General features: G+C 41.9%; 1 protein-coding gene across 8 annotated transcripts in view; it reads left to right on the forward strand.

Moving 5' to 3' along the window:
- The window catches only part of clcn5b (chloride channel, voltage-sensitive 5b), a 138,612-nt gene extending 126,957 nt beyond the window's left edge, over window positions 1-11,655 (forward strand). For all 8 annotated transcript variants that reach the window (XM_080187578.1, XM_080187576.1, XM_080187574.1 and 5 more), the window contains 4 exons: window positions 953-1,139; window positions 6,382-6,780; window positions 8,494-8,710; window positions 10,798-11,655. In XM_080187578.1, the coding sequence (XP_080043704.1) occupies window positions 953-1,139; window positions 6,382-6,780; window positions 8,494-8,710; window positions 10,798-10,888 (894 nt within the window). In that variant the 3' untranslated portion in view covers window positions 10,889-11,655. The remainder of the gene's footprint in view (window positions 1-952; window positions 1,140-6,381; window positions 6,781-8,493; window positions 8,711-10,797) is intronic.
- Window positions 11,656-12,927: the final 1,272 nt, after the last annotated feature.

A 12,927-nucleotide genomic window follows, 5' to 3' on the forward strand; every position in this document is an offset into this window, starting at 1 on the left:
CAGTAGCCTTCGGACGTCCCTGGTAACATATAAGGATGTGGATGATACTAATGTTTTTCTCTTTTAATTCACAGGTGCTTCGGTCCACCTTGTTATCCAACGAGGGGCATGCACGTGATGGGTTGTACGAGGGCTGCTCTTGGTTGTTTCAAGAGTAGCCTAGTACTTCATGTCATTAGTGTATGCTTAAACTGGACCAGATGCTGGGCAACACGACAGCTCAGTGACTATCACTGTTTGCTGTGCAGACACATGGATTTGGGCCAGTGACTGTGGGAGTTTGCGCATTCTCCCCGTGCTTGCGTGGGTTTTCTCCAGGTGCTCCGGTTTCCTCCCACACCGCAAAGATGTGCTATTAGGCTGATTGGTGTAATAAATTGTCGCTAAATTAGTTTTCCCTCAATGTGGAATGCCACAAGCATAGATAAGGGTCATGGGTGGAAGGGGGACTCGTAATGTTAAAATGGCGGCGCGGGCTCGTTGGGCCGAAGGGCCTGTTTCCCGGGCTGTTTTGTTCTTTGTTATTTACATTTCGTATATTTCTTGAGGTTTTTTCTTGTACACATATCCTCTTTCATATTATGTGCTAAAGGATGAGAGACTACCGGCAAGTAATGCCATTGGACAGTACATTAAAATTGTTTCCCACCTGGAAATCGGCTCCTGCTTTTAATGTGTGTCCTGTTTTGTGGTGGAATAAAACATCATAGTGTTTTATGACAGAGCAGGACTATATGTTGTAGCTGGCATAATGAATTTAGATTGCAAAAGGGGAGTGGCTACCGTTATATAATTAACTGACAATATCAGTATATATGTTAGAGTGGCTACCCGCAATTGGAAGTGTGCTGTGGAAATGAAATGTGAATGCTTATACTAATAGGGTCTACGACAACAATAGTTGTATGCCTTAAATCTCTGACGTGACTGCTATTCTCCAATATTTACACAGGTTCCCTCAGGACTCTTCATACCAAGCATGGCTGTGGGTGCTATAGCTGGAAGACTTCTAGGAGTGGGAATGGAACAGCTGGCTTACTATCACCATGACTGGATCATCTTTAGAGGTTGGTGTAGTCCTGGAGCTGACTGCATCACTCCTGGGTTGTACGCAATGGTCGGTGCTGCTGCTTGCCTAGGTAAGAATGCAAACTCGTGAGAAAACAAAACAAGTTGAGATTTGTAATTTAGGGATAATAAATAGTTCTTCCCCTGCTGCCCAAATTTTGTGTCCAGTAATAAGCATGGCTCCCTGCATTGAAAACTATTGTTCCTTCCCTGTCAGTAAGTGGAAAAAAAAGTTTGGTGACATATCACATTGTCTAAATGTTTCAAAGCTATAATTTATTATATTTTGGCTTGTCTTCCATGAGGGAGTCATTCTGGCTCCCAGCAATCAAGTTAATGAAGAAGTCATCTATTTCATTTGGTATTATTGATTTGAGGATACTGAGAGAATGCTGTGATCACAACCTAAAATAATTTTAGTTAGCCATTCCTTTTTTCAACAGTGTTATTGCAATTCAAGTAGTTAATCTTACTTCCGCTTTAAACCAAATGCTACAGTCCTGCATTCTCCTGCTCCTCTGATGAGCACATCCTCATCTGGGCACTCACAATCCTGGATTACTGGTGCTCAATGTACTTTGTTTCTCTCCAAGCTGTTCTGGAAAACAGACTACACTTAAACTGGGATCAAGTTCTGCATTAACTAAACTATATTTATAGACAGAAATTAAGTAAGACCTATGCTAAACAGCATGTTTAAGTTGATGACAGCAGTAAAAATGCTGGATTTTTAAAAACTACACATGGCTCCTGAACAGTGGTTAATACAATCACATTCTTATTATGTGTAATCCACAACATAAGAACATAAGAAATAGGAGCAGGAGAAGGCCAACTAGCCCTTCGAGCCTGCCCCGCCATTCAATAAGATCATGGCTGATCTGTCGTGGCTCAGTTCCACATTCCCGCCCTCTCCCCATAACCCTTAATCCCCTCGCTTATCAAAAACCCATCAACCCGCGTCTTAAAAATATTTAGTGAGGTAGCCTCCACCACTTCAACGGGCAGAGAATTCCAGAGATTCACCACCCTTTGAGTGAAGAAATTCTTCCTCAACTCCGTTCTAAACCGCCCCCCCTTTATCTTGAGGCTGTGCCCCCTAGTCCTACTGTCCTTTCTGAGCGGGAAGAGTCTCTCCACCTCTATCCTATCCATCCCATTCATCATCTTATACGTCTCAATGAGATCTCTCCTCATTCTTCTAAACTCTAATGAGTACAAGCCTAGTTTATTCAGCCTCTCCTCATAGCTCAACCCCCTCAACTCCGGCATCAGCCTAGTAAACCTCCTCTGCACTCCCTCCAAGGCCAAAATATCCTTGCGTAAGTACGGCGCCCAAAACTGCACACAGTACTCCAGCTGCGGCCTCACCAATGCCCTATATAGCCGCAGCAAGACCTCCCTACTTATATATTCAATCCCCCTCGCTATGAAGGCCAGCATCCCATTCGCCTTCCTGACCACCTGCAAGCTGGGTTTTTGCAACTCATGCACAAGGACCCCGAGGTCCCTCTGCACCGTCGCCTGCTGCAGTTTTTCGCCACGTAAGTAATAATCCTTCCTACCATTATTCCTACCAAAGTGGACCACCTCGCACTTGCCAACATTAAATTCCATTTGCCAGTTCCTGGCCCATTCGCCCAGCCTATCTAGATCCTTCTGTAGACTCTCCACACCCTCCGCGCAATTTGCCGTTCCACCAATCTTGGTGTCATCAGCAAATTTCGACACCGTACACTCGGTTCCCTCCTCCAGATCATCTATATAAATGGTAAATAGCTGAGGCCCCAGCACTGACCCCTGGGGCACTCCACTAGTCACCAACTGCCAATCCGAATAGCACCCATTAACCCCCACTCTCTGCCTCCTATTTGACAACCAATCCTCTATCCACGCTAACACCCTACCCCCAACTCCATGTCCCCTGACCCTCTGCAATAACCTCTTGTGAGGTACCTTGTCAAACGCCTTCTGAAAATCAAGAAAGACCACATCCACCGGCTCTCCTCTATCCACCGCCATAGACACATCCTCATAGAACTCCAGTAAATTTGTCAGACACGACTTCCCCTTAACGAAACCGTGCTGTGTCTGCTCTATCAAGCAATTCCCCTCAAGATGCCTCGCTATTTCCTCCTTGATGACGGATTCTAACATTTTACCTACAACAGACGTTAAACTAATCGGCCTATAATTCCCCGCCTTTTGCCTGGCACCCTTCTTAAACAACGGCGTAACATTAGCCGCTTTCCAATCTTCCGGCACTTCCCCGGAATCCAGCGACGTCTGGAAAATAACCACCAAGGCATCCACTATCACCTCCGCCATTTCTTTCAGAACCCTCGGATGCATTCCATCCAGTCCTGGGGACTTGTCCACAATCAGCCCCTCCAGCCTGTCGAGCACTGCCTCTCTAGTAACAGTAATGTCATTGAGACCCTCCAGTCCTACCACCTTTCCATCTCTAACACCCGGCAAATTATTCACGTCCTCCTCCGTGAAGACCGAAACAAAAAAGTTATTCAAGACCTCAGCCATTTCCCCATCCCCTACCACTAAGTCCCCCTTCTCATCCTCTAAGGGTCCAACGTTCACCCTAGCCAGCCTCTTCCTTTTTATATACTTATAAAAACTCTTGCTATCCTTTTTTATATTAATCTTCCTTGGATTCCATTCAGTATCTCCTTTCTATCATTCTTTCACTCCCTCCCACAGTTTTTCAGATATGGCCTTTACAGAGCCAATAGTTTAATGTTTAGGTGGATGCTGTGCACATCTTGGGTGGCACAGTATCACAGTGGTTAGCACTGCTGCTTCACAGCTCCAGGGACCTGGGTTCGATTCCCGGCTTGGGTCACTGTCTGTGTGGATTTCCTCTGGGTGCTCCAGTTTCCTCCCACAATCCAAAGATGTGCAGGTTAAATTGATTGGCCGTGCTAAAAAAAAAAATTGCCCCTTAGTGTCGTGAGATGCGTAGGTTAGAGGGATTAGTGGGTAAATATGTAGGGATATGGGAGTAGTGCCTGGGTGGGATTGTGGTCAGTACAGACTCAATGGCCGAATGGCCTCTTTCTGTGCTGTAGGGATTCTATGATCTTCTAAACAAGGTCTTCCTCACTTAATAAACGTACAGTGAAAGCTGTAAGTTATAGATACCTTGGGGACTAGCACAGCTGTCATTTTTTTTTTGTAGGCTTGCATGTTTTAAAAATAGCAGTTCTTTGTTTTAAAGAGTCAGTAGGTTGTGGAGTTTTTTACCTATGTATTCATTGCAGCAGAGGAATTGCTGTACCTCAGAGATATAGAGTAGTTTATCTATGTGCCAAGCATACCTCCCGTTCCATAAAAGTAGTTCCTTTCACAAAATGCACTGCCACCTCACACTGATCTGCACATAATGATCTCACGAGAATTTGGGGGCAGAAAATTAGCAAGCTACAGGAGGGAGGCATCCATGATGCCAACTCAAGTTAGGTACTACAGCTTTGCAACAGACGATATCGCATGTCTTAAGTTGGAAAAGGCCTTGGTGCATTGAAAGCTGTAAGTAGTTTTTAATTGCATCAGACATCCAGTTACTGCTCATTGAAAATAACTGACTTTGGAGTGACTCAAGTATATTTTACAGTGGAAGTTAATGGAGATTCTTAAACTGACACCTGCAAAATAGATCAGGAGTGTCTTTTTATACCGGTTTCACTTTCTTGAAGTAGGGAGGCTTTACACCTTCCCCAATCTTCCCAACCTCCATTTTACATCCACACAATACACATACTAATTTATGTCTCTATATAATTCCAAGATGGCGCTGGAGCAAGGTGACTTCTTGCAAGTTGTGCCCAATATACCTTCTAATTTTATCTTTTACTCTCGTTCCATGCTTCTAAAACTTCATTTTAACTCTTTTACATCCTGGTTATGACTGTAACATTGCATTATGCACTCTCTGGTTTCCTTCTCAATGAACGGTATGTTTTGTCTGTATAGCGCGCAAGAAACAATACTTTTCACGGTATGTTAACACATGTGGCAATAATAAATCAAATCAAAATAAAGCCATTTCTAATTCTGCCTATCTTTATACAGTAACAGTGTCATAAATTTATATTTGATGCTGAAAGAAAACAATCTTCAAAAGTGTCTTGGATTTTAATATTCACCACTGTGGATAGCTGGAATCTTAATCTTCTTAATAGCTCATCAAGACGAGTGAGCACAATTACTCGTGGATCAAAAGGTCTACCTATTAAAGCACTTCAATCGTCACTTGGGGCTTAAATCCATAACTTAGTAATTTAGATATAGAAAGTACAGTCAACAGTTCACTAATGTCTTTCAGAGTAGGAAATCTGCCAAGCTTACCCAGTCTGGCCTACATGTGACTCCAGAGCCACAGTAATGTGGTTGACTGTCAGCTGCCCTCAGGCAACTAGGGATGGGCAATAAATGCTGGCCAGCCAACGATGCCCATGTCCCATGAATGTATAAATAAGAAAAATAAATTAAACTGAGTCAGATAACAGTTTGTGCAGGCCTGTTACACCAGGATATCTCCACATTTATATATGTAACAATAAGCAAATTAAAATATAATTCATTGTCTGAAGTTCTTCAGGATGCTATGATGATGTGATAAACTGGAAGTGTTTGTTTTTATTGGACAGTAGTGCCTAGGCTTTGGTCACTGTGCCTTGATTTAACCCAACCCAAATCACCCCTTGCCTCCAAGAGTTGATACACATTAAGAGCCTAGGCCACTCAGCCTCAGTTCCTTTGCTTTTCATTCCCCTCTGGCTGACTTGATCCAACCTAAAACATTCTCTCCCAGCTCCAATCTACAGAGCAGTTGAGTGCCCCAAATCTGAATCTGGTCATTAAAAGAATTATCTGCTTTAAAAACATTTTGGTGATTTTTAGTTTACAAAATAATACACTTTATTTTGATTCTGATCACTTTAAAGATTGGTAGAAAGGAAAGTGATCCAGTCGAGGAACCCATGGATTAATAATGTTCAAAGGCACTGAACGTTGAATGTTCTATAGTGCAAAATGTCGCATTGCAAACAAAACATTGACTTCTTTTAAAGTTATGTTGTGGTTTATATTGACGCATTGTAACATAGAGCTGAATACAAATTATGTATTCTGAATGTCTCTTGAAGCAATTTATTATAACATCTTTATTCTGGTTAGTGTTTATAGCTGATCTTTTTATAACTGACCTGATTGTGGTGCTATTGATCATAAAGGATTATTTTGTGGAAGAAAGGTCTGTTGACTATCCTTCAAAACTGTAAATTTCTGTTTCTACAGGTGGTGTGACCAGGATGACTGTATCATTAGTGGTTATCATGTTTGAACTAACAGGTGGGCTGGAGTATATTGTGCCATTAATGGCTGCTGCAATGACCAGTAAATGGGTGTCTGATGCAATTGGACGAGAAGGCATCTATGAAGCACATATTCGATTAAATGGCTACCCATTCCTGGAAGCAAAGGAAGAATTTACACACAGGACTTTAGCAATGGATGTAATGAGACCTCGACGCAATGACCCTCCTCTGACCAGCCTTACTCAGGATGGTATGAAGGTAGAAGATGTGGAGACAATCATTAATGAAACAACATACAGTGGATTCCCTGTGATAGTATCAAAAGAATCCCAGCGACTTGTAGGCTTTGTCCTCAGAAGAGACCTAATAATTTCAATTGGTGAGAGCTTTGAATTGTGTAAAGTAATAGCACATTCTTAGTAAAATAGCATTTCGTGCTTTGAAAAGTTAAATATTGATTTAATGTAAAATACTGACTTAATGTAAACCTGCCTGTCGCTCTGGCATAAGGGCTATCTGTTTAGAGAGGGGAGAAATAAGTAATTTTAACAAATTGGTAAAGGGTTGAGAATGATTTGCTCCAGCAGTTATATTCATATCCTCCATAATTATGTGCAGTGTTAGGATATTCATCTGATAATGTTTACATTGCACTTGTATTAATATCAGGTTTGATTTGATTTATTATAGTCATACGTATTGGTACAGTGAAAATATTGTTTCTTGCGTGCTATACAGACAAAGCGGACTGATCATAGAGTATATAGGGGAGAAAGTATGGGGAGGTGCAGAATGTAGTGATACAGTCATTATTGGATATTGCTGAGGGATAACAAAAACAAAATTCTGGAGCAGCTCAGCAGATCTGACAGCATCTATGGCGAGAGAATAGAGCCAACACTTTGAGTCAAGATGATCCTTAATCAGAGCTGGGATTAGTGAGGGGCATTATTCTTTATGATCGTTCTATATAGGCATTAGTAAGGAACTAACCACCTCCATAATACTTGGTAGTATTGGCTCATGATGTGGTAACCTCCATTCTGCTCCAAGTATTATTAGGTAATGATAAGTATAAGGGAGGAATTTTCCCATTTTTTGGCAAAATGGTCCAGGGGGTGAGAAAACAGCATTAAAGCCACCAACCCCACTAGCAGTGTTTTCCACCTTCTCATTTGGCTTATAGCTGGAGGAAAATGAAGGAATAGTCCCAGAGCCTGCGCTGCCAGCAACTTGGGTTTTAAAAGATCACCCTGTTTAAAGGACACCCTGATGTGGAAGCTCCCCACCCACGTTGAATATCAGGATTCTCATTGAATCATTGATGGGGTTGGAGACAATTGCAACAGGAAAACGGTAAATCGCACTTTGGGCCTCCTGTGGCATTTTCCAACCCATCCACCAATCCCGCCTGCCGAAAACAGGAGTGGAAAATCCCCACTATGTTTCCTTGTGTATTAAGTATTGATGATTAATGACCTCCTATTGACTGTTGTAATATAAGGTATTGATGAGATAATGACTTCCTGTTGTTGGGGATGTGGAGGATTGATGAGGAAGGAACCCCCTATTATCGGTAATATTTATATCTGATGAATCTGTCATTTCAAAGTGTTGAGAGATGTGCTTTTTTTCAAAACAGTAATAACCAAAGGATATAACTAGATAAAAGCAGATGCTGAAGTCTGAAAATGCTGGAATATCTCAGCAAGTTTGACCTGCAGAGAGAGAGAATAGAGCCAACGTTTTGGCTCTGACAAAGGATCATCCAGACTCAAAACATTAGCTCTATTCTCTCTCCACAGGTGCTGTCAAACCTGCTGAGATTTTCCAGCGTTTTCTGTACATAACTGGATAAAAAGCTTAAAACTTATACATTTCACACTAACACGTCGGACTAGTCTAGTAATATAAAAATTAATTTTCTGTGCCTCTCTTTTCAGTTATTAAATAAATGGTATTCCTATATATTACGAAGCTAACACATTTAGATTATGTGATCATTACCTGCCCAGTTGTTGATTATTGCGGTTAATGATTTGGTGATAGAAAATATTGAAAATAATGGCTAATTTTTTTCTCCTGCTTATAGAAAATGGAAGACAGCGACAAGATGGAATTGTCAGCACTTCTATTATTTATTTCACTGAACACCCTCCTGTGCAGCTTCCAAACAGCCCGGCTGCACTCAAACTGCGCTCCGTCCTGGATTTGAGTCCCTTCACAGTGACAGATCACACACCCATGGAAATAGTGGTAGACATATTCCGCAAACTGGGCTTAAGACAATGTCTTGTTACTCACAACGGGTGAGTTTTACACACTGGGTTTTGTCGAAGAGGGAAATAGTCAAACATTCAAACTTCCATGGCTTGAAAATTCCTGCAGTTAGATTTATAAATATGTATGGAACTGCCAGGTATACGGAATAAATTCAGCACTCAAAATTAATTCTGAATTTACATGCGTCATCACCATTGTTTTGCTCAGATGAGTGACATCCACTGCCATAAATTTCCTATAACCATAGTATTTTCTGTGGCTCTAGTCACTGAAATATATAGGAGAGCAGCATACATGGACTGAGCACCTTTGTAGTAATGCTGTACTTTAACTTTCAACCTGCTGATGAAATAGGACCATGAGTAGAAAAGCAAGCAAGCAAAAGTACTAAGTCCAATCCTGAGTTGAATTGCTGAATGAGTTATTCTGAATTGAGACACTAAAAGTAACCTGCGTGTGTTGAAATAGAAATGGTCAAATTAACCAAAGGGCAATCTTACCAATAAATGACTGAAAAACAGTGTGTTTCTCTCCAGGGAAACAGGCAGGTCTTTTCTCCAAATCTTATGAAACTTTGTCGTAGAAAAAGCAGGGAAGCGTGTTGCACATCATCATTTTGAGGGGCTGGGCCTAAACACATCGGCAAAGCCAATTTCACTGAGATTGGGTACCATTTTTAAAGGGCTCTCCAGTCAGAGCAAAAAAATAACTTTCCCCAGACCCCACCACAGAGGTATCAGAGGCTCCCCATCCCCTCAACCCCAAACAGTCAACATCAGCATCTCCCTCCTCCCACGATCTCTCATCAGTGGCATCTCCACTTCTCCCAGCACCTGCACGAGCATTGCCAGGCATTTCCTCCTCCTATGAAACATACATGCCTGCATACACCCCCCCGCCCCTCCTACTGCAAGATTCCCATTATGGTATGCTCCTGACACTGCCCCCTGATTGACCCTGACAGTTTGGTACTGTGCCAGAGTCAGTGCCCGGGCATCCCCCTCCTTCAGGGGCTATATTCACCTTTGTGCCCCTGGAGGCTCCCCTTGACGGGTTTACGTTTGGATAAACCTGTTATAAACCTCGCCAATGTGACATCATATCGATGAGGTTTGAAAATACAGTAAGAAGGGGAAATATAATGGGAGGGGCTGGTTATATTTGAATACATAGAACATAGAACACTACAGCACAAACAGGCCCTTCGGCCCACAAGTTGCGCCGATCACATCATCACCTACCAACCTACAGACCTATCTATAACCCTCAATCTCATTAAACCCCATATACTCATCCAGGAGTCTTTTAAAAGACCCCAGCGAGTTCGCCTCCACCACCACTGACGGCAGCCGATTCCATTCACTCACCACCCTCTGAGTGAAAAACTTACCCCTAACATCACTTCTGAACCTCCCTCCCCGCACCTTAAATCTGTGTCCTCTCGTAGCAACCATTTCAACCCGGGGAAATAGCCTCTGAGAGTCATTTTAATTTAATTATTTATAAGAGGTTCTCACCCTTTGTGAGTGTGAACCTTGCAACATTGCCTGTGAGGAGCAGGGAAAATCATAGAACATGATCTCTCTGGACAGAATCATGTTTCCCCCTCAGGATTTTCAGCCCACATCGCCATTTTCTTGGATTGTGAATACGGGTTGAAAATCAGCCCCAAAGTCTTTGCTCCTGGTTGTAATTGCTGATTCTTTCTACAAAGTATACATGTATAAATGCTAGTTGAAAACAATCTGAGTTTGGACAAGATAATTTTAATAATTGGATAGCTGCTAATAGCATGCATGTTAACAAACGACCACCCAGGCAATGGTGGAAGGTTGTTGATGTCAATGAAACTTTGCCACAGGCACATTTAGAATCAGAAATAAATTGAGAAAAATCTACACTATTATCAAAGCCCTAACAACAAATATCATTTGGCTGAGATTTTGCACCTGAATAAATTGTGCCAATGAAATTAAGTATCTAATTTATTGACTGTCTTGTAAACCGTGACATTTTTGTACTGTCAGAACAGTTGGCTTCCCTTTGTTTTATAATATAGTAACTTATCATTAATTTTCATGGCACAGCACTAACTGTTTCTTTTCCATTGCAGGCGACTTCTTGGTATTATCACTAAAAAGGATATATTGAAACATATTGCTCAGATGGCCAACCAAGACCCTGACTCCATTATGTTTAACTAAAATAAAATTCTGTTCATATTAATGGAGATTCCAGAGAGGACATTTTTATTTCTGGCATTGTGCTCTGATTAGTGTCAGCATAGTACCTTAAGTTCTTTCTGAAGATCGAGATTGATGTACCTCATGTTCACTGAGCGTCCAACTTTCAATTGCACTACACAAAGTACGGAAGTTTTTGGATAAGCACTGTGGAACTGCGTGGTGATTAAATGAAGAATTGATCTAATTGTGTTTTATTCTCTGCAATTTGTTTTCAATTCACTGTAATAAAGGTAACATTGACTACTGGGTGCATTAATTGTTTAGGGTTTACCAGCAAATACACTAGATAATTAATTTTATCTTGGGCCTGTTTGAGATTAGAATACCCCAACATTGACTGATATTGTAGTTAAGTGCGGGTTTGGGTATTTTGGTATATCCTCCACTGAATGATTAATTAATATAAGCAATGTTATTGACCTAAAATTATCAGTGTTTTCTCTAAAGAACAGCCCATTATGTGAATACTTATTAAATTGTATTTATTCCCTCTATGAACTACTTGACATGTACTGTCCTCCAAATGAAGGTCAACCATACCAGCAGCTATGTGAGGTCCTTGTCAGCCATTTTTGTTGTAACTTGATGTTTACAGGACTACCAAATGAACTAGTCAAATCCTCCACAACTAAATTTAGATACATTTATCGGCAGGGGTTTGTGTAAATATGAGAGAAATCACGCAAATCAAACTTTTTCATTGAAATAAACAGTTCAGTAAATTATTCCAGTTGTTTTGAATTTTTTTTTGAGTTGTGAAATAACAAGTTATTTACTGCTGCTTCTACAATAATCTGAATATGATAGGGAATAAAACTATAATTATGGAATTGGAAGATTGTGTTCTTTCAGCATCAAATATGGCACTTGTTACATGCTAATTTATACAAAGCGGGCAAACGTCCAGCCAGTCCCACTGTTCCAAGACTGGGCTGCCATCTTTAAAGAAAGACCTGCTCTTTGCCCTCATTTACCAGACCGCCTCCCCTTCAAAAAATGAAATGATGTATCTCCCCCACTGACCAGGGAAGCACAAGCAATCTCTCACCAAAGCGGGGCATCCTCTATCCCTCCACCCACCACCCACAAGTAAGCCAACCCCTCCTCTGCACCACATAAGAATGAGGGTGACCTGACACACCCCCCCCCCCCCCCCAACCCCACTCAGTCCCTTCCTGTTCAAGACCCACACTCCTCCTCCCTTTAGACCAAGTACTTTGGCAGTGCCAACAGTGCGGTGCCTCTGGCACCCTAGCACTGACACCCTGGCCTGTCATCTTGGTTCCTGAGGAGGCTCAGGGAGGTAGCCTTTTGCCCATCTGCTGCTGCCAGGCTGCAGAGAAAGGTTCCCTTAGGCTCAGGCTGGGGACCTTATCTTTCTAGGTGTGTTGTGACTGGACTGTCATTTCTAGCCTGGGCAGACCTGAAGATCAGCCCTGGCATGTGATCAGTATCTGCATTTCTGCCTGTCAGCTGTGTAAACTCTTGAGGTGACCAGGTCACTTTAACCTTCATGCTCTCTGGTTATCTGGCAGGATATTAAATCATTGCACCACCCTGTCCTGTGACAGAGATTTTCTTTTCTCCCTCAGAAGCTGCAAGTGTGAGCAGAGCCATCTGAAGTCTTCACAAAGAGGGAATGTCAATTTCACCTGAGGGGGTGGTTCCAGTCTGCTCAGCTGTGCACGCAACCCCAATGTATGCACACAGCTTTGATTTGAAGTTGTTGTGGCTTCCTAGCAATTTGAAGTAATTGAAACCCTCTCCATTACACTTGAAGTCTTTGACCTGTAATAAATTCAACTGTATTGCCTCTTAAAAGACTTGGCTGTCAAATCAAGGGCTTTCTAATAGCCTCCAGCCACCTGTGTTTATTTTGATGCTCCTTCACAATTGATTGCACCTCAATGTGAACAGTCTAATGCTGATTGACAGCCTGTGGTTTCACGTCCTATTTTGCAAACCACTTTCCAACAAGAATCTCTCCTGCTTTCCAC

This window comes from Carcharhinus amblyrhynchos, chromosome 4 (assembly GCF_965287045.1).
Source record: "Carcharhinus amblyrhynchos chromosome 4, sCarAmb.v2.hapA, whole genome shotgun sequence".
Taxonomy (NCBI): domain Eukaryota; kingdom Metazoa; phylum Chordata; class Chondrichthyes; order Carcharhiniformes; family Carcharhinidae; genus Carcharhinus; species Carcharhinus amblyrhynchos.